Source organism: Gambusia affinis, linkage group LG09 (assembly GCF_019740435.1).
Source record: "Gambusia affinis linkage group LG09, SWU_Gaff_1.0, whole genome shotgun sequence".
In the NCBI taxonomy this organism is placed as follows: domain Eukaryota; kingdom Metazoa; phylum Chordata; class Actinopteri; order Cyprinodontiformes; family Poeciliidae; genus Gambusia; species Gambusia affinis.
This window is the reverse complement of record NC_057876.1, coordinates 5,980,890-6,002,550: the sequence shown is the minus strand read 5'-3', so window position 1 is coordinate 6,002,550 and position 21,661 is coordinate 5,980,890. Positions and strand designations below refer to the sequence as shown.

The 21,661-nt window shown below is 42.3% G+C and overlaps 1 protein-coding gene across 1 annotated transcript in view; it reads left to right on the top strand.

Annotated features, from left to right (window-relative positions):
* gpc3 (glypican 3) overlaps nucleotides 1–21,661 on the top strand; it is a 147,561-nt gene that overhangs the window by 81,214 nt on the left and 44,686 nt on the right. The window contains exons 4-5 of the mRNA XM_044127787.1: nucleotides 14,173–14,312; nucleotides 14,889–15,014. Coding sequence (XP_043983722.1) covers nucleotides 14,173–14,312; nucleotides 14,889–15,014 — 266 coding nt within the window. The remainder of the gene's footprint in view (nucleotides 1–14,172; nucleotides 14,313–14,888; nucleotides 15,015–21,661) is intronic.

The window sequence follows — 21,661 nt, the reverse complement described above, 5'->3', positions numbered from 1 at the left end:
GTTTCGGGAATCATAATTCCAGATGGGGTGTGATGCAGGAGCATTTTGGAGAGAGGATGGTAGATGTGCAACATGCTCATTAGTTGGGGTTCTGGTGAACTTGCCAGCAGCAATAGCCTGAACTAATAGAAGGTTATTAATAGCTTTTGTGTGGCAAACCAGAGAGAAGAGAATTACAGTAATTGGAGTAGCAGTGCTGCCGGGTGTGAACATTTCCCTAAAACAGTCGATGAAAGTGGGAAGAACAGAGGGCAAATATTGGCGTCTTTTCAAAACAAGGAAATGCCGTCAGGGTTAAGGATTTGTCTCTAAGGGTGAATTCGCACCAGCCCTGTTTGGTATGTTTTAATCAATCTCTAGTTCACTTGCCTAGAAATAGAAAGTCTGGTTTGTTTGGGAAGATGTGAACGTGCAATCAAACTCTGATGTGGACCAAAACAATGAACTCTGGTCCGCCTACAAACCTTGGTCTCGGTTCAGTTGAAGGAATCTCTGGTCCTAAAGTGGAAACCGCTAAAACTGGGTTGATACAGCTAAAACAAACATTAGCTGTTTTGTAGCGCCAACAGGAGGAATGGCTCATGGTCTTTCATCAAAGACGAAAGAGAAATCCTACAACCACTAAAATCTGACAATACTCCACTTCTATTTACATTCTGCGAAGAAGAAAGTTGCGCTCAGTGTCTTCTTCTGAGGTTTTTATGTCGTTTCCTTCAGTGGTTCTTGATGCAGGTTTTTAAATTAGTTTGGATTGTTCGACTCGGTGCATTGTGAAAGCGAATCGCACCAACTAAAAATGTAACAAATGTTGCAATTTTAAACTGAGTCTAACGGACTGTGAGGATTGTAAGCACCCTAAATCTCTGTAGAAGAAAACCAGACGACGAAATCACGTAAAACATGTTCATAACCCGACGCCTGCATTGATCAGACACATGTTTAGTTTGTCCAATATATATAAAGTATTTGCAATGCATTACATTACCACATCTGAGCCTATGAGATGTAAAAGCATATGAAAGAACTATAAAAATCAGGTAAAAGGTAAAAAAACAAAAAAATCCCTCTAGTTGTTGCTTCAGACAGGTTCTCCCGGCATGTCTTGTTCAAATCTGTCTCTTACTCATAAGCGGCAGTGACCCGTAATGTGCAGTGCGATAAAACTCAGCGTAGTTCGCAGCCCTCATGCGAAGGCGGAGAGGCGAGCTCATAAAATATGAAGGGCCTTGTTTCCTTCTGGAGCCACAGAGCTTGGATGTGCTCCTCGCTCCTGTATATTTGCTGAACTTTTCACTCTTGCGCCCCGAATCCCCGCGGTGACCAGGTTTCCACTCAGAAGCCATCATTTATTAACACACAGGTTGACCTCACTTACTTTGCAGCAGGAGGGAGCGCTTGTATCTGTGAGTAGTAGAGCATGGCGGCGGTGTTTAGCCTGCCGTTTGGGATTCTCATTTAAATTTAAACAAATTTGATGTGCGCGTCTGTGTGACGGCACGGCGGACTTCACGTTGCGTCTGTGGAGTCTGTCAGCTTCCTGTGTAAGGTTCGAATGTAACCACTTGGTGTCATTCGAGGGGACAGAGGCGTTGTTTCCCTGCCGGCTAATTTTGCCTCACCGAGCCACAGGAGATGAGCCGAAATTAGACCACACCTGGATGTTTCGCCGCAGTTGACCTGTTCATCGAGACGATCTGAGCAAACCTGAGGCTGATGAGGGCCTGCTAATATGTAAACAAGCTCTGAGTTCTTACAGAAACGTCACTCTATGATTTTTTTCATATCTTATTAGAGGCCTGTTGCAGTGGAGGACTGTAGTTTTGTTAAAACAAAAAGAGAAGAAAGAAAGAAAAGGTAGACGAACTGGAGCTCACCCTCTTGTGGTGGCTGAGGGAAATTACAACTTTACATTAGCAGCATCTTTATTTTAAAAATTGGATTTTTATTAAGCAAAGGTGCTAGCGAAACATGCTGTCAGCTGCTCCGTTCAGTTCAAGGACAGAAATGAAAACATAACATAGATGAAAATGAATCTTCACTTTGTTCTTTTGCTTGTTATGTGGAAGCTAATGTCAGTACTACAGCCAGAGCTGGCCTGAGATTTACCCAAGCTGCTTGCCAAACCAGCAGGGGGCGCCACCCCCCCAAATGAACAATTTTAGATTTTCCGAGTTTTTGGTGAGAAAAACACAAATCCTGAAGTCAGAATTCAGTTGGAGCTCTTCAAGAAACCCCTATTTCATTATCCAATATGGCTGCCACACATATTAAATATGGCAAAAGCTGCAGTAATGAACTATTTATTTGCACCTTTGCATGTAGTTTTGTATTTTAATTTATCAAAGATAAAATTAGGACTAATAATATGTTAATATAACATAATAATAAGGACTAACATTATGTTAATACAACATAATAATATTGCTGAAGTGCTGTAGGTTGGTTGAGGTCAGGCCTAATTGGGAAGAAAATGAGCCAACATGATGAAAACTATATTAAACATACTAAAACTTTGATTATGCGGCCCAATAGTTAGGAGGAAGGCATCATTTAATAAAGTTTTGAAAAGCTGCAAACCTCAGAGGTAAAGAGTTTAGGCGTTTTTTTTTCTTTATGTGCTGAGGCCTGGGTGGAAATGACAAAGGAACTAGAGGAACTAATCAGATGGAAAGTAGTTTAAAGAGGTGGTATTATGTTATAATGTTATTCCCTCATCGAAAACAAACCTGGAGTGTTGACTTGATTCTTTTATGCATGTTTGAGAGATTCTTTAATCTCCATGGCAACCAGTCTGGTTGGTAAGAACGCCCACTCTCGCAAAGCGGCGCCTGTTTCCACAAAGCTCCTCCTCTGAGCTGCAGACCTCCAGCTGAGCTCCCGCCTCACAGACAATGACTCCCCCACTCAGCTCCTTCAGACTAGCGGCAGCAGAAATTAGCAAACACCTGCTGAGCTCATTATACAAACTGCTTTTCAGTGAAACACTGGTAAAAAGACGCTTGATGGAGGGATGTTGTGATGACTTCCTGAAGGTGGCGTTTCAGAATGAGGAGGAGCTTCTTAAAGAGACAGGGACTCAATTTCAAAGCATCAAATTGCAAAGCCAAAGTTATTTTAAGTCATATTTGATATATAGAATATTTTACTGAAGGTAACTTAGATAGTCCGTTGTGGTATAAAATTGCCCATGTGCTTTAGTAACAGATTATACCGTCCCTTTAATCATATCTGCTTTTGGTTATTTGTTTTATTTTTCAACACAGTCTAAGACAAATCCTACATGTGCATTTTGGACTGATGTGACATGGGAACCTTGTATGTTTCAGCACACAACCACAGTGTGAATAACAGCAATTTAAGCAGCATATAATCCATTTTCCATGCTCTTCTAAATTGCTTGTGGGTGGGGGTGAAATGAATGAGCGAAGCGTCTGACGAGGCCCGGAGAAACCCGCAGCGTTTCAGAGCGACTCCGTCGTACGCCGCCAAGATCTTGAACGCATCGCAGCCTTGTTTTGCGGTGCTCCGCGACTCCAAGTGTCATGTGGTTGTTGTTTCCGTCTCCCACTTAACCCGCCCTCCGGTGGGACTGAGGCCCCCGCCGCTTCAGGAGGCGGACGGGTTGAGTATCTGAGTAAGAGAGTCCTTGAGATGCAGAGGAAGACGTCTCCTCTGCGGGTTTGGAACAAGCAGCTCCGCAGGCGAGATGACCACTCACGGTTCGCCCTGCCCCGCTCTCTGCCGTGTTAACATTCAGTCCCTCCATCCAGTGCAACTCCCGGGTAAATCAACCAACGTTAAGAGGCTCGGCGAGGGCAGCCGAGAGGCCGACCGCTGCAATCTATTCCCCTGTCAGCTTCCCTCCTCTCCCATGGAGTTTTTCTTATTCCGGCCGCTGCCCATCTCTCTCTCTCTCTCCCCTCGACATCTTTTTCTCCCACTCGTTCATCCCCTCATTTCTTTCTTTTCCTTCCCATTTTTATTTCTCTCTCTCTCTCTCTGCTGTGAGAAAAAAATGCATGATTTATGAAGCTCTATTTTTACCAGTTACTAAGGAAAAGGACAGGAGAAAAAGAGTGACAAAGAACCAGGGAGGAAAAAGATTGGTGTGGGAGTGGGGAAAGAGGTGAGGGGGAGTGGGGTGTCAAAGTGAGCCCAGGGGGGAGAGGAGGACAGGAGATTGTGGAAGAGGCATCCATCACCTGGTGACCCGCTCGGCTGAAAATGAAGAAGGGGAAGTAGGTTGAGGCTGAAAATGTGACAGATATGAGAAGGATCAGAGACTTTCTGCACGTTGAAACGTTGCTAGAAAATCATTTATGTCTGTGTAAGTCTCACTGTTTCTCTCTTTTTTTCTTTTTAAGAGTAACATCACAAATTTGTAAGTGGTAGACCAACACAATGCATGATTGTAGCTGGGAAGGGGAAGGAGAAGGACTCGTGGTGGTTAAAGTATTTTCCATGTAGTACGATCGAGTAACAATGTTGCATTCAATTGTTGAAATGTCTGCATGTCAAACTGAATCCAAAAGAAATTTTGACATTACGATTTGATGCCTTGAAATTGGGCCTCTGTCTCTTTAAGAAGCCCCAGCTCTCACCGATGCTCCGCCTTCAGGAAGTCGTCATTACACCGTTTGGTATGGAAAGCCTCCCAGGTAGAAGTAGTTCCTGTGATAAGTGTTTGCTAATTGCTGCTGCTGCCGCTAGTCTAGAGGAGCTGAGCTGGAGACTTCGGCTCCAAAGAGCAGTTTTACGGAAAGAGGTGTCACTTTATGAGAATTAGCGTTTAGGAACCTCTGAATGCGGTTGCCATGGAGATTAAAGGATTTCTCAAACATGCATTAAAGAATCAAAGTGTCACTACAGGCATGTTTATGATGATATATATAATGAACATAACATAAACCTGAAAAATTATGATTTTACTTAATACCCCTCCACTCCCTTAAGACGTTTTACAAATAAAATGGTTTTTTTTATTTAAATGGAATTTTTTAATTGCTTATAAAACATTTTTACAACTCCACAAGACTTTTTCTAGAGTATGTCTGCGCATCTTTGCACGCCTATGGACAGATATTCGACGGGGTGTGCTGTCATAAACATAACACCTGTTAGGAAGATGAAGGAGTTATGAATGTTTACAACTGTTATCGTGATGTGTCATTCGGTAAATAGGGACACCTTTAATGCAAAGTTGCATTTAAAGTCCATTTAAAAGCGTCAATTTTGCATTGTTTGGTAAATAATGACACTTTTAATGCAAAGCTGTAATAAAATTTGCATTAAAAGACCTTTCAAATAGTCACATTTGCATCATTAGTGTAATAACTTACCAAATGACACTTCATGACAGCAGTTATAAACATTCATGAGAACTCCTTCGTGTTCATAACAGGTGTTATGTCACGTTTATGACAGTGTCATGTCCGTCTTATGCACACCCCGTCAAATATTTTAGCTAAGGTCAATATTCAGGATTCTTAATTGGATTTAGGTCTGGACTTTGACTGGGCCTTTCTAGCACATGCTCTGATCTGAATTGTCAACCGTTTTGAGTGACTTATACTCTTAGTATAATGGCTGACCTCTAGTCTGCTTCTCTGATTTATCGTCTCCCTGTGAACCCTGTCCCTTCACAGCTCCATAGATTTATGTGTTTGCCGCACTTTTCAGTCGATAGGACTGAACGACGCTCATTAAGATTCTCTCAGGTTGGGCTGTTGTTTTAATAACCTAACCCTGCTTTAACCTTCTCGACTCCTGTGTTGTGTGAACTTTGTGGTTGCAAAATACAGGAGAAAAAAAAAAGTTCAAAAGCGTAAGAATACTTATACAATTTTTTTTCCAAGTTAAATATCAAATACCTCCTTGAGTTTCTCTCTCAATAAGAAATAATAATACACTTTCAATCAGCAATATACATGTATATATATTTTTTCTTTTGCTTTTGATCTCACGGGTTCAAATTACAGCCAACTTGTTGCTTCAAAGAGCACCAATTAATCATGTATTGCGGTTTTATTATCTGATTACTCAGCTCTAACGTGGCACTCAGCCCTGAAATGTAAACACCGGCGGAACAGCAAAAGATCATCAAAGTTATTATTCGTCAAGTTGAGTTTGTTTTTATTGTTCAGACACAATGAAGTCATGTTTAACCCAGTTTTTCAGAAGGCGGGCCGTGCTGTTCGAAACTCCCCGAAGGAACTGTTTGCTGTTTTGTTGACAATAATTGAAAGCTAAGTGGTTCGCTTGATGTTGACAAACAGGCAGTTTGCTCGTCTGATAAAAGATGAATAATTGGCCTTCCAGCTGCTAAAACACAAACAGGAAGGAATAAAAAAGAAGGACTCGTCAAAAACCAATTAGTTTTATAGATGTTGCTCTAGAAACGATGGCAAAATGCTTAAAAGTTAATGAACATCCATTCAGCCATTAAGCTTATTAACTTCTGATCGCTGGTTTGAATGCTGGAAACGTGATTAAGCTTGAAACTTTGTGCTTTTTAAAGCCATTTTTAAAAGATTTTTACTGCTCGGCACAGAGACCGAGCCCAGAATGTCTCTCTCTATTCTCTGTGATATTGTTCAAAACCAGACGTTTACGTACAAGGTGTAAAAAGACAGTCATTTTCCTCACTTTCTGACGTGAAATCCGACAAAGCTTTTCACGTTTTAGGTAAATTGGGATGACAAAAAAAGCGATTTTTATTTGTTCAATTTCCAGAATAACAAAACTTTTATCACTTTGCTTCAAATTATACATTTGAATTTTATTAGTATTTAGCTGGATTTCCTTTGAAGGTGTGTTTTTTGGGTCAGGTTTGTGGTAAATCTACATATTTTCAATAGGACCTAGTAGACCAGGTTACCTTCCTGGTGTACGTCTTGAGTAGTTGCTTAAATACCTCCATAGCACAACGCAACACTCTCTTTACACGTCCAGCCAGCATTTCCACATTGTTTCTACAACACAAAGCTCGTCTTCCACGTTAGTGTAACGTCTCTCAACACCGTTCAGCTGTTCATTCTTCTAAATTTGCTTGAAAATATTGATCGCAGCATTAGCTGCAATTGTGCTTGTGTAAATCAGTGTCGTGCTCCGTGTACCTTCGATGGCTCTTTTCGTCGAGTCCCTGCACTGTGTTTAATTCTCCTTCAGAAAGACTTTAGCTTGAGGGATTTTGTACCCGGGGGTTCCTCCGGAGTTACCACGGGCTTCCTGTGTGTAGCTCAGCTATTTTCCAAAAGAATATCTTAAAATAGAGTACTGTGTGTGTGTGTGTGTGTTTTTGTGTTCACCTTTTGCTAATCATGGAGTGGAAATCTCTTAAATGGTACAACTTTTGACAAACGTGAGACAAGGATACAGTAGTTGGCTAACATGACACACGGCTACGGGAACTGGCTGCTAGTAGCCGTATTTTTTCTTTCAGGTTCCTCAAGTGAAACTCTGTCGTGCAGCCTGGCCATGTCCTGATTGCATTTGTGCCTAGAACTTGTCCAAAAATGACCAGAACAATCCAGACAAAGAATGAACTCAGGAACAGTCATGAAGTAGAAAACGTGGAGAGAAATGCGCTCCACTCTGAGGTGGTACTGCGTTTGCCCTTTTCTTGGGTGTGAGTCTGACGATCGCTTCTCCTGGACGTTGTTCTGATTATACAACTCCTCTCTCTCCTCGGTTCTCGCACCTTCTATGTAGACCACTGCCTCGCCGCCGAGGATGGCAGCGTTTTATAACGCCTCACAGCCATCAGTGGCCGGTGGCCAGGCTGGACTTTTTGCTCTCACCATAAACCCCTTCCTGGGGAAGTGTGGGCGACTCTTCAGCTCCTTGTGTTGGAGCACCAGAGGCCAATCCTCAGAGCGTTTAGATTTATGGCCTGAGCCGAACCCGACCTGAAGTTCCTGAAAAACGACGTGCTTGATGGTCGGGTCGGTGTCGGGCTTCAGTAGCGAGTTTAATAAGTTTTCAGTCCATCAAACAGAGAAAAAAGCCAAACAAGAATGCGTGATATAAAGTTGTGACGATCTGCTTGTTGTAGTCTAAATAGAGGAGTAGTTAGTTTACCCTGTTGAGGACATGAAGACTTTAATGTGCAGAAGTTAATTGGATTGTAAAACTGCAGTGCACAGCACAATGTGCACGCAGCTCCTATCAGTCACATCCCAGACGATTTGCACCTGACTCACTCTGCTGTTACAAGAAATGCTAAAAACCGCAGAAGTTACACAGCTGTGTAAATTGTGGTCAAAAAACAAAAGCAGTAAAATATTATTAAATATAATATGTCAGGTTTACTTTGGGCTTGGACTTGGAGATGATATCTATAGGTTTGTTCCGGGTCAGACTGGATTTCTTTGGGCGGAGGTGCAGAACCGTGTTACTCTATGCTCCATAACTCTGGTGAGACTAGATTTTTTTCCCCCAGAATGTAAAACTAGAATAACTGGAGACCTCGATGCACCTTGATACCAACCAAGTGAAAGCTAATGCTAGCTAGCATCTGACTCTAATATCCGTACAGTGTGATTCCTATTGAGAGGAAATAGTTAATAATAATTGCATAACAGAGACCCAAATTTGAGTTTGGAGTTGGGAAGATTTTAAATGAAACTTTTTCTTTACAGTGCAACTTCTTTTCTTTCTTTTGTCTATCAGTATGAAACAGTATGAGAACAATATTTAATTTTCAACACAGCCAGAGCTCTTTTCCTCTGGAGATAACTGTGACAGCTGGATATCGTTTGACTTTTCACTCACTTTAAGACAATTTCCCCCCATCCTTTTCTCTTCATTTGAGACTTTGAAAGGTCTTCAGTGGAAATAATACATGAATTTCACCAGTTGTCAATTTTACCGCTGATGACGAGAGTCTATTTGGAAGCAGAAGAAGAAGAGGGAGGAGGTGAAGGAGGACTGGCTGGATCCTCATCGGATATTCTCCAGCTTCACCAAGTCTCTCTTCTCTTTTTGTAGTTGCTGTAAATCCTCATGATCAAGGACAATGTAAAAGCCTCATCATAAATTTGTTCCTGGCCCACGGGCATTCCCATTGATTTGTTTAGAGATTATCTTTACGGCGTGTTTGCAAGAGCAAAGTGCCACACAGACACTGAGGAGCAGACGCTCAGCAGAACATGTGTGTGATGGTGTGTGTCGGCGAGGTGGACTGCTTGGGACAGACAGAGGCGCAGACATTTTCCACTTCTCCCTGCTGAGCCAGGCTTTATCTCGGACTCTCCTGTTGGTTGTGTCGGTCCAGGCCTGGGTGATGATCATACTTGGCTAATGAGCCTCCCCCCCTTCCTGGAAGAATCTGGAAACAATCGGGCAGGGCAGAGTCTGTGTGCTGAATCAGTCCCCGCTTCCCTCTGGGCCCTCCCCTGCTTGTGCCACAAGTCCCCTACGGCTTCCTGGGAATGCGTAAACAAAAAGGCGAGCACAGCTCCGATCGCATTAATCATGGCCTGCGGGAGCGGCGGCGCTCGCTGCGGGCCCCACAAGGATGAAAGAGTTACATGAGAGGAAGATGTGAGGGGAGGAAATGAGCTGGCAGAAACGGACAGAGAGTCACCTTGTATCTTTTCCATGAAAGCGGTTTAGATTGTTGGTGATCAGAGATGTCGGTTTTATTTAATGCATTGGACAGCAGAGGTTGGCGGTACCAATAACCAATATTTACCGATGCATTGCTTATATTTTGCTGCCCTTTGACATCTTGAAAAGAACGACCACACCAGTGACTTCACCACTACTTGTCTTCTTCAGTTAAACTACCCACAATCCTTCGCTGCACGAGTATCACTGTCACATGACCAACCTCCTCCACTCCAGAAACAAACGGCAACAAGATGGAAATAAATATCCGTTTTAATATTGACTTTATCAATGTTTAAAAAAACATTGATACCGATGTTAATACTGATAAATCGTGGATCTGTAGTTAAATTGGGATTTGTTATTTAGATAAGTCTGATGTGTAAGAATAGTTTGGTTTGCTCTGAAGGAGTGATTATTTAGCTTAAATCAGAGACATGATGTCATTACTTCTAATGTTGTCCCTCATGCTTTACAGGTAAGTGACTGAAGTTTCTTAGCTTTTCGGTAGCGGGAACATTTTATATATTGTCACTGCATTGTTTGATGAGCATAAATGTGTAATTAGCATTTTTCCAACACTCTTTTTCCCTCATCAATCTTGTCTGATTTTCTCTCATCTTAGACTGAATGACAAGTGATTGAACTCTCTGAGCTGCACAGTAAAGCAATCATGGCTATGTCTGGCTTAATAATTAACTTTTTTTTTTTTATGTAGACGGAACATCGGGCCAGATGTATTTTAGCTTAGGTCATTAATGCTGTGAATCAGTAAGGAAATAAGTTGTTATAGTTTTTTTTTTATGACCCTCATGCACTCTGAACACCAATAATGAAATAGGGCAAACAATTCAGATAATATTCAAACTGTTTATTATGTTTGTTGTGGACGTTTGGAAGATGGTAGCCTCTTTTGTAACGCATTACAAAAGGAGAAAAAAAAAACAAAGACAAAACATCTTACAAATACATATGAACACCTGTTTACTTTGTGTCACAGCAAATTGTACTCGGATCTGAGTTCAGGTCTCAACAAACTACATTGCTCTAAGCATTAAGAAACGTTCACCTGAACTTTGATGGCATCCCATTCTTAAAGTGGCAGTATCATGTAGTGTTGATTTTTTTAAAGCTTTACACCATGTTAGAATGTTATTCCCTCCTGAAAAACAAACCTGGAGTGTTGTTTTGATTCTTTCATGCATATTTGAGAAATCCTTTAATCTCCATGGCAACCATTAAGCTGTGCAAAACCCCTGGGTGGACTTAGCCCCGCCTTCAAGGTTGAAGCTTCTCCTCTGAGCTACCAAGGTTCTGTCTCACAGAGACGGAGTCCCATTCAGCTCCTTCAGACTAGCCCGCAGCAATTAGCAAACACCTGGTGGAACTGAGCATCAGCTGAGCTCATCATAGGAGCTACTTCTCAGTGCAACACTGGTAAAAAATTTTTGTTAAAAGGTTGATAGAGGAGTCATGTTGTGATGACCTCCTGAAGGCGGAATTTCAATAACAGCAGGAGCTTCTTAAAGAGACGGATGCCCCATTTATAGGTGATCAGAAGTAAAATGTCTTTTAAATCATAATTGATATATATATATATATAAAACAATTTTATGACAACTGGAGGTAACATAGCTTCTCGATTGTGTTATAAAATTGCAATATGTGCCTGGAAAACACATAATGCTCAAGGCTTTAACATGGAGTTGGCCCAATATCCTTTGTGGCTACAACAGTTGCTGCTGTCCTGGGAAGGCTGTCCGTGAAGTCTGAAGCCATGTTTATGAGAATATTTGACTGATTTTCCAGGAGAGCGTTGGGAAAGAAGCCCTAGCTCGCCGTGTCTGCTCTAATTCATCCCAGAGGTGCTCTGTCAGGTTGAGGACAGCAGGCCAGTCAAGTCCTCTCACATCAAACTTGCTCATCCGTGTCCTCATGGACTTTGTTATGTGCTCTGGTGTACAGTCATGTAGCAACTACAGAGAGCCGCTCCCAAAGTTGGGAGTATGAAACGAACCAAAATATATGAGCGCATTTCCTGCTGCGCCAAGAGATCCTGTCACCAGAACTAAGGGGGCAACAACACCACACCTGAATATCCCTCCACCAAACTTTACTCTTGCAGTCAGGAAATTAGCCTTCTGTTAGCAGCTGCCAAACCCAGACTTGTTCATTGGAGAAGTGATGCGTTACTCCAGAGCAGACCCTTTGTAATCCAGAAATTAGTACATTTTTACCATCCATTCTACTAATATGATTAGCTTAGAGCTGCATGACCCTTTGGAAAAGGGTCATGCAGATGGAAAAAGATGTTCTCCATCTATTTTTATTTGATGGAAAAAGATCCAATAAAAAAAAACGTACATAATAAAAAAAAAAAACTATTTTATTTCTTATTTTATATTGTAGGGAAAAAAAGAGAAAAATTGCAGTCCAGTGGCAGCGAACTCTGCGTTGCAGCTGGGGACGTTGTTTATGAACTATTTACCAGAAGGACCATGTGGAAAGCACTTTGCTTGTGCCAAAATTTTACTTTAATTGAGTAAAACTTTAATTGAATACCCTGTTGCTTTGCAGCAAGAAGGTCCTGGGTTCGATTCCCGGCCCGGGATCTTTCTGCATGGAGTTTGCATGGTCTTCCCGTGCATGGTGGGTTCTCTTCGGGTTCTCTGGCTTCCTCCCACAGTCCAAAAACATGACTGTCAGGTTAATTGGGCTCTCTAAATTTTTCTCACGTGAGTGTGTGTGCATGGTTGTTTGTCCCGTCTGACTCTGTGTTGGCTTGACAGCTAATGTTCCTCTCACCCGGAACGTTAGCTGGAGATAGGCACCAGCACCTCCGGACCCCACTAGGGACAAGGACAATGTAGTGTGCAATTTTTTTATCTGCTCAACAATAAACTAAACATGCAAGATTTGATTGAATTTCGTCCAATCCTGTTCTGTCGCTTTAACTTTTGCAGACGGTCAGCGATGTCTGCTGAAGCTGTTTGGATGTGCAGCTGCTCGATTTTCAAACATCCAAATGATTGTAACACTTCACCGATATGGAGTGATATCGTAATACTCCTGGCAACATACCACATGTATGCGCTCATTTCTGTCATTTCTCTCTCGGAGTAAACCCGGATGCTGTCAGGACAAGTCGACCTCATGGGCACCTCAGATCTATCCGAACGGAACATAATCTGCATTCAGTGTTCCTCGTTATGGTTAGGTGCCAGCTCTGAGGTGAAGGGAAGTCGCCATGGCGATGACCTGGTGTTTGTTAGGGTGGAGTGTGTGTGCGTGTGCTGTGGCAGCTCTGAATAGATTAACCCTGATAAATCTGTGTTCTTGGCAATAAGCGCTTTAGCTTGTCAGCATTTGTTGAATAAAAATGCTTAAATAACGTGTGTGTTTGTGTGTGTGAGTGTGTATGATGTAGCACTGTGTCATGTTAATGGGTTCAGGTGCATTACTCAAGTGAATAATAGATGAAAGGAGTTTTGTTTAAGCTGTAAAACATGCATGTCTTTGCGCACGACCGTGTCCATACGTTTGTGTGTGTGCGTGTGTGTGAGAGAGAGAGAGCCTGGTTTTTATATCCTTGAGGGGAAATATCTTTGTCTACATTGTGGGTTGTGGGGACCATTGCTCTTTGTGGGGACATTTTCTTGGTCCTTGTGAGGAGAAATGCTGTTTTTGGGTTAGGGGCTTGGTGTGCGATGGTTAGTGTTAGGGTTGGACTGGGTAAAATGAATGGAAATCAATGTAAAGTCCCCACAAGTCTTTAAAACACAATTTTGTGTGTGTGAGAGAACTTGTGGCCCTTTGCTACAACCAAATGAAGACTTACGGTGCTGCTCCGTCCGGACCCATTGGTATTCAGCTGTTGTCTCTCCAGGCAGCTCACTTTAAGGGAAGCCGGGCACAATTAGCTGTTAACATTACATGGCAGAATTAAGCCTCGGCCGGCATCCCCGGGGGAAATTAAGGATCCGCCAAATCATTAAATCACAAGCCAAACATCAGCAGCCATTTGCATTTTTATTACACCTGAAAAGAATGTGCCAGCTCCATTATCTCCGGGAGACAGAGAGGGACTTCTTATTTGTTATTGTAATGTCATCCCACATGGACGACACAATGGCAGCCGCGGTTCGTGGACAGACAGGACGAACCAGAGGCCTCGGTTTCCTACTCGTGTTTTTTTTTTTTTTTTTTTTTTTGGGAGAGTTATGATTACAAATTTGAACAAGGCGGCTGGCTGAGGATCCAGTGAATTGTTTGTTATGCAAATCCAATACCTCCCTCATCCCCCCACATTTTCACCCCCACTGCTTTCATCCTTACCAAAAATAAACACAGAAAACAGATGACAATTTGCAGAGGGGCTCAGTGGGGGGAAAAAAAAAGAAGAAGAAGAAGAAGAAGCGCCGCCAGTTTGGCTGCTGACAGGTTCTTGTTTTCTAAAACATTCCTTCTTATAGGAGATGAAATAAACAGGTTGAAGCTGGAGGGGCGAAGAGGGGAGTTAATTCGCTCACTCAGTGTCGGTTTCTCCTCCTCTCTGCGCCGCAGGTGAGCGGCATGTGTGGACACCCTACGAAGCGGGCCTCCCGCTCCGTGGAGGCCCCACCTCTCCATCAGCCTCCCGCTGCATCTGCGACCCGGGACACAAAGCCCTCAGACTCCGATGAGACGCTGGCTGGACTCCGCAGGTGAGGAAATTGCTGGAAATAGTGACCGGTTTAGATATGGGCAGATGCACAGGGTGGTGTAAGAAGAAAGGGGCGGGACACCAAAGAACTGGAAGGTGAATTTTCTGGTTGTGCTCTGAACAAATTTGCTAAAAATCTAATAATTTCATATACTTTAATTGGATGGAAGAATTTGTCTGTTTTGTAGTGTTTTATATTTTGTCAGAGTTTAATGAGCGTTTATGAGACAAAGCAACACAAAGTAGCTCTTTAATGTGAAGTAAGAATTTATCTCCAATCCCCTTGTTAGGGGATCAGAGTAATGGCTGAAAATAAAAGCATGCCACACTCTTAAGATTCTTTTTAGGATAGCAATTGCCCAGCAGGACTGCAGGCTTCGGTCTCCAAATGGTCAGATTAATGTCAATTAAGGAGCAAAGACAACCGCCTATTCCGGCCTCTTTTAATCTCTGCGTCTCATGGGGGGGCATCGTGGTGGATCTAATCAACTTGCTCTGAGTCTTATTAAGCTGAATTCTCTCTCTTTATCTCTTCCTCAGTGACAGTTTTATTCTTTGTCTCTCCGTTTCACCTCAGGGAGTTCATCACCAACCTGAAAAGCTTCAGCTCCTTCTACAGCGGCCTCGGGGAGGCACTGTGCAGCCGGGAGCCCGCCGCGGCGAACAACTCCCTCTGCTGGAACGGGCAGGAGATGACAGACAGGTACGGATTAATAATGGCATTTATTTCTGAGCGCATCTGCTGGGAAATCCACAGAGCCCGGTGCTTTTAAAGTGTATCGGCTCAAGAGCAGATCCTTGATCCGGCGGGTTGATTTCACGTCTCGGAGCGCGTAGGTGACTTGAAGGGTAAGTTTTCCCCAAGCTGAAGGGCTTTCTCCTCCCCTCTCCTTCTCCTCCAGCTGAGTGTGAGTGTAAATCTTGACTTTGGCTCTATGGGATGTTATAAATGTCAGGCGTGCTGTCCCCTTCTCCTCGCGCAGTTAACTGCTGTTTCCGTTTCTGCCTCCCGCCTCCAGCACATCTCCTGCACCCTGCAGAACTGTGATTGCTTTGAGCACTTTTTCACTCGCTCCCTGTTGTGTGGCTCCAGTTGCACACTTTTTCCCATTAAAGCTGCACAATGTAACTTTTATTTATTTATTAAATCAGTTTTTTACACATTAAAACTGTCACCATGTTGTGACAGTATGGTGTGAGACACATAATCTATGAAAGAAAATCTAGATCCTCCACCTCCTCCCTAAGATACTATAATGACTAAAAATACGGGACTGTCAGCAACCCTACTCTTAGTGCTGTCTACCAGCCTTGCGTACGCGCTGCTAAATGTGTTAATGGCGGAGAAACGACTTACTGTTAAAGAAAAACTGTTTATCCACCACTATGCTAACTAGCCTTAGCATTATTAACAGGTCCTGCTGTCGGGAAGAAGCTGCAGCGTAGCAGAGAGCGAAAGGGAAGGGTGTGAGCTACGCTCACAGAAGCTTGATTGACAGCACTAAGACCCTCCTCTTGACTCTGATTGGTTGTTTCTGACTGAGCTGTTTCTGTGGTAGCACTGGGAAAACACAGATGAGCTTGATTTTTACACGGATTATTGGTCTTAGATTACGCTGTCACAACAAAGTGATTAACAAATATGTAAAAAAAAAAAAACTGTTACACGTTGCATACTTTTAGCCTGGGCAGATACACACATCTGTTTCTTCCTCGCTTGTTTTGTTAATTATGAGTCTTAACAAATTTGAGATAGGAGTCCCCTGAGGGTTAATATTTTTCCTCTCGCCTTCCAAAGATTAAATTCCCATCTTTGCTCAAACTTCTTTTATCTTTCCATAAAGCTGGCATCAGCCTGTGAAGGAGACATCAGTTTTTGGTGAGAGGAGGGCGAAGCTGTCCTGAGGGGATGATTACAAGCTGGACCAAACGGCGCGATAGCGGCGTGGCAGGGAGGCAGGGAGGGAGACAAAATGATGGAGAGATTACAATGTCCTGCAGCAAGCAATTCTCCCGTGTCATCTGCGAGGGCATTCCGCCTGCAAATATAGCCGGGATTCGTTTTCAATCTATTCCGGATCGTCGTTCATTATCCCCTCTCTCTTAGGACCTTGTCCAGAAACCCGGACTGCGCGTATTGTCTCACGCTGTTAAATTTAGACGAAGCGGGGAGGAGGGTTAGCTCCGGAGAGGTCGACTGCTGAACGCCTCCGACATGCTTCAGGAGCAGCGTTTGGAGCTGAATGAGGCGTTTTTTTTGTTGTTGTTATTTTTTTTTTAATCAGGCGTGTGTTTACCACCCCACCTGGAACCGAGATCAGAGGAGCAACACTTTGCTCCACATCAAAGAGCGCCTCGCCGGTAGGCGTGAGAGAGATGCGATGCAGAATCCGGCTTCCATCCCTGCTTTGGATCTAATGACACCGGAAAAATCACAAGGAGGGATAAAAGCTCCAGTGAGGAGCTAAAATATGGAGCCGTAACGTTAATTGAAAAAATACAAATGTTTAAATATAAAAAAATAAACCAACATTTAACTCTTAATTATCTATACTTTAGCACAGCAAACATGTGACATTTGGTTTTTCTAATTTCAGCAAAATTGGGAAAAAAAAAGAAAGGAAGAAAAGAAATATACACACAAGCCATTTGTTACGTGTCCAGAGGACGGGAAGGAATATGTTATCAGACCACACGAGAATTCGATTTGTTTTCAGTAAAGTTTTCTTAAATAACAAACCTTGTTCTTAGGAATCTGTAATAATCAGTTCATGTTGTCCTCATCCGCTTACTGGTGGTTTTTATGCTTGTCTCCATCTATTGTGGTACTAATTTCATATTCTCTGTGTTTTGATTATTGTGTGTGTTTGATTGTCTTGTTTGGGTTAATTGTGTTCTACTGGTCTTGCCATATTCTGTTCATTTCTCTGTTTAATATTGTTTCGAAGATTTTGCCATATTATTTCATTTTATGTTTAGTTTCTAGGTATCCTCTTTTGCTCTGTTTCTTGAATTTATATTTCAGAGATTATTTCCAGTCTCTCTGCTGTCCCCCTTATCACAGCTGATTAGAGTTTCTGCCTCTTTTGTCACTTAGCGACCTTCTCCATACACCAGTGCTGTATTTTTCCTTTTCCATGCTTATTTTTTGTCGTTGAAAGACTTGTAAGTTTATCTTTTTATCACTAAACCTTTAAAATAAGTTATTTATCATAGCTGCTACTGTGACTCACGGTGGTTGAAGCTAACCAGGTGCTAAAATACCCTTTCTAACTAGCTTTGGTTAGGCTTGCTAGCTAATTTTCATCTGGGCACTTAAGGTGGAAATTAGCATTTGTAGCTATAACCTGGTGCACTGCATTTCTCCTTATGTGGTTTAATGTTGTACATTGTCCCATTTTAAATAAATTAATTAACTGACAGGTATATTAGCAGCTAAATTAGCAGCACCCATTGGTTCTGGTTCCCGCAGTGAAAACAGAAGGAGGAGGAAAGCTAGCTAGCTAGCTTTTTTGCGACTGTCATGGTTTAAGTGCAAATTTAACACCAGTTGGTTGGACGACGTTTGTCCTTGCTACTATTTATTTTATGTTGCCAACCCATAACAACGCTACATTCATTCTGTGTATACATAATTTTTTTAAAAGGGCAAAAACAGCAGTTATGGCTGTTTCTCTTGTGCATTTCTGCCTTGATTCAGGTGTCAAATTTCATTCATAGTTCTCTTGAAAAGGTCATAAAAATCTTAAACATGTGTTTGTTAGACCCTCATTCAAAACCAACATAAGGGAGTCGACAACCATTGCTTTCAGAAATGTAGCTATGAATAAAACACATAAAAATGTTCGAGGCTAAGGTAGAGTGTTGAACATATTTTTCCATAACGCCGTTTCTGCACAGTTGCAGTGTGAGCCTCCATATGCGCCCGTGAAAGCTGAGCACTGATTACTTGCGATGAAACACTCCCACACACACACTCACACCATCAAGACCCGTTCTGCTGAGGTCACCGCCGAACCGGCGCTGACCACATTAGCTCCTTTATAACAACCAGAAAACTAATAAAGCTGCTGTTGAGTTTCAATTACCGACCCTTCCAGATAAAACTGGTTTCCTCTTTCATCGGCAGTAGCAGCCGCAGCGTTAGCGCACCGTGACCTGTGCGCCTGCCTGCCTGCCCGTATGGGGACCGGGTGGAGGCGTGATCCATCAGGTGATATGAACGTGTCAGACTCCGCACTCCATTACCTGGACTCCCATTTCCTCCTCGTCTGTTTGTGCCGGTGTGGGAGGCGCTGGTCCCGGTCAGACTGGGCGTAATAGTGCGGTAATTGGGGTGTGATTAGATCAGCTTATCGCTAGGAGTTTACCCATCTGATCAGCTCGGCAGGCGGTTAACACAGAGATTGGATAACAAACAGAGAGAGAGGGAGTGGGTAGGTGGGGAAACGCGGCGATGCGTGTTAAATGATCCTGTGGTAAAATTATCTGAGTGGCATTTATCACATGAAACGCTAACCTGCCTCGGCTCCCCGTCTTCACTCCATCTCCTTCCCCCCAGATCCTCTCTCCTCGACCCATATTTTCCCTTTCTCCTCTGACTAATTGATCACACATCTTTCCATTATTAATGTGATAATTAGGACCTGAGAGGGGATGAGATCATGGCTAATAAGGAGAATAAATAACTGGGGGAACGTAATTCGAGTTTAATGAAAAGTCTGACTTTGCGTATGGAGGGAAAGAGTGATGAGCGCAGACGTCAGGAGAGAGGTGTGTGTGTGTGTGTGTGTGTGTGTGTGTGTGTGTGTGTGTGTGTGTGTGTGAGGGCGAGCAGTCAGGTCAGTGTCACAGAGATGAGAGCAGAGAATGACCTCACATACACACACACACACACACACACGCATGCCTTCGTATATTTTTATCTCAAGGCCCTTTGAGGCTCTATTCTGTGAAGAAGAAGAAGAAAAGAGTCCAGATTTGAGTTAGACCTTCAGGTTTCAATCATTTACTGCAGAGGACGATGCTTCATCTCCAACCGGATCTGGGTTTGGGTTGCCAAACAACCACATTTGTGTTTCAGTTTAAGTTTGACCACAAAAACAACGTTGCAAACTGCAAAAAAAAAAAGAAGAAACGCAAAAATTAAACGTGTTGCTTGGCAGCGTCTTAAATGTCATTTGTTTCCAAATCTATGGAGTAATCCCGATTTAAAAAGCTCAATGCTGACTAAAATAATCAACCCTAGCTCCACCCTCTGTATTAATGCTGGAAAAACATATCTGTTAATTTAACACAGTACCCTATGGTCTTTACAGAAGATAAACATAAAGCAATAAAATGTGAAAGAGATGAACACACAAACTAAAGCTATTTTTTAAAGCCTAGTTAAGTTGTGCTATGGACTTAAAAATCTTATCACAATATTTCCTGGCACTGTTATGATCATGATTAAAAAAAACAAAAAACAACCGATTTCGTACTTGTTTTTGTCTCTTTAGGTAAATGTGTTGTGTCTGCATGGCACCAGCACAGAATCATTCCCAGTTGAAAGACACTGGCTACAGGAAGACGTGACTTTTATCACTAAAATTCAAACAGCAGCTGCATTTGTTCACATGTTTGAACGTATTAATATTTAATGATGCTCTCCTGGAGCAAATAGTGGAGAAAATAGTGATAGTCATCGCAACAATACAGCCAGTTTTCTGGGTTTTAAACATAAATTGGAATTACAGACAATTTTCATGATAATAAATGACACAATAAATGTCCATCTGTTTTTGTAAAGCCGTTGTGTTTCTTGAAATATCAAAATTAGATTATTTTTTTTTTGTTTTGTTTTGGTTTACAAACAATTTACTTTTCAAAGAAATGTTATTTCTTTTGCTAGGTCTCTTCCCCCCAAAATTGTGACGTTTTAATTTTGTTGTCAAACACATTTAGTATGTTTTGTTCTTTTGCTGCATATTTTTGGTTTTGCTGATGTTTCTTTGGAAACGTTCCACTTTTTATTGCCTCTTCTTGTTTTACACACGTTGCTCTGAAATTGCAGCATTTACTTTTGTCCCATTTTAGGTTTTCTTAAAAATTTTCCCTCCTTTTTGCTGTGCTTTAACGACAGGAATTTTTTTTGCCATTTTATGTTTTTGCAGGTTTATTTGTTTCATATCCAACTCATGAAAGAGTTTGCCATAAGACATTTTATACCAGGCGCCATGGAATAATATCTTTAACAACCTACAACTTAGCAGAATTCCCCAAATTAATAGAGTTTATGGAAAGCAGATGTTGTTACTGAACTCAAGTTGCTCAGCAGTTTATTAGTTTGATCAGATGGAATAATAGTTCATAAAAGTCAGAACCACAATAAGCAGAAATGGGATGTTCAAAACAACAATGCACACATAAATTAGATTATCCATGAGTATTGAGCTGCTGTTTATTTAACTAAAATTCTCTTGTGAATTTTAATGAAATTTCTATTCAATAAAACTCTTACAAAGCGTTGAGTTTTTATACAGCAATACTCATTTAGTCGTTTTCTTAAAATTGTAGACTTTTTCCTGATATTTTAAACGTTTAGTTCTTAGCTTTGCTGTTATACTTTTGACTTTCAGTGATGCTTTATTGTTTTCCCAAAACAGTCGGGACTTTTATGTTTTCCTCCACAATCCTGCTTACTGGGAATCTTCTGGAATGACAAAACCTTGCACTGTTCAGTCCGCTGTGTCACTTTTTGACACGTTATCACAACATTACGTCTGGTCGTGGGCTACACAGTGGTGCAGTTGGTAGAGCTGTTGCCTTGCAGCAAGAAGGTCCTGGGTTCGATTCCCGGGCTGGGGTTTTTCTGCACAGGGAGAACACACAGGTTAATTGGTCTCTCTAAATTCTCCTGCCCGGAACGTTAGCTGGAGGTAGACACCAGCACCTCCTGACCCCACTAGGGACAAGGATGGATGGATGGATCTGGTCGTACCTGGAAGCAGTAGCTAATCTGGAAGCTGGGAATGGGTTAATTGTGGCGCCGCCTGAACTCAGCAAACATGTGCAGGAAAGTCTCAGCATGAAAGTCTGGGGGGGGAGAGGACACACCTTTTAGACACAGCAGCTCCGCCTCCTCCTCTTGGTAACACACACACACTCACACACACACACACACGAATGAGTCAACAGAGCAGCGCTTCCTAAGGTACACATGGAGGCTTGTAAGCACTCGTCTGTTGGCTGCTTGAGCTAAATTCACCCTCCAAGCAGCAGCAGCAGCAGCACAGAAACGCATCTCTCCTGGAGACGTTGCATCAACACGGATGATTAAAGCAACGCTAAGTGGAAAGTTAATATGCA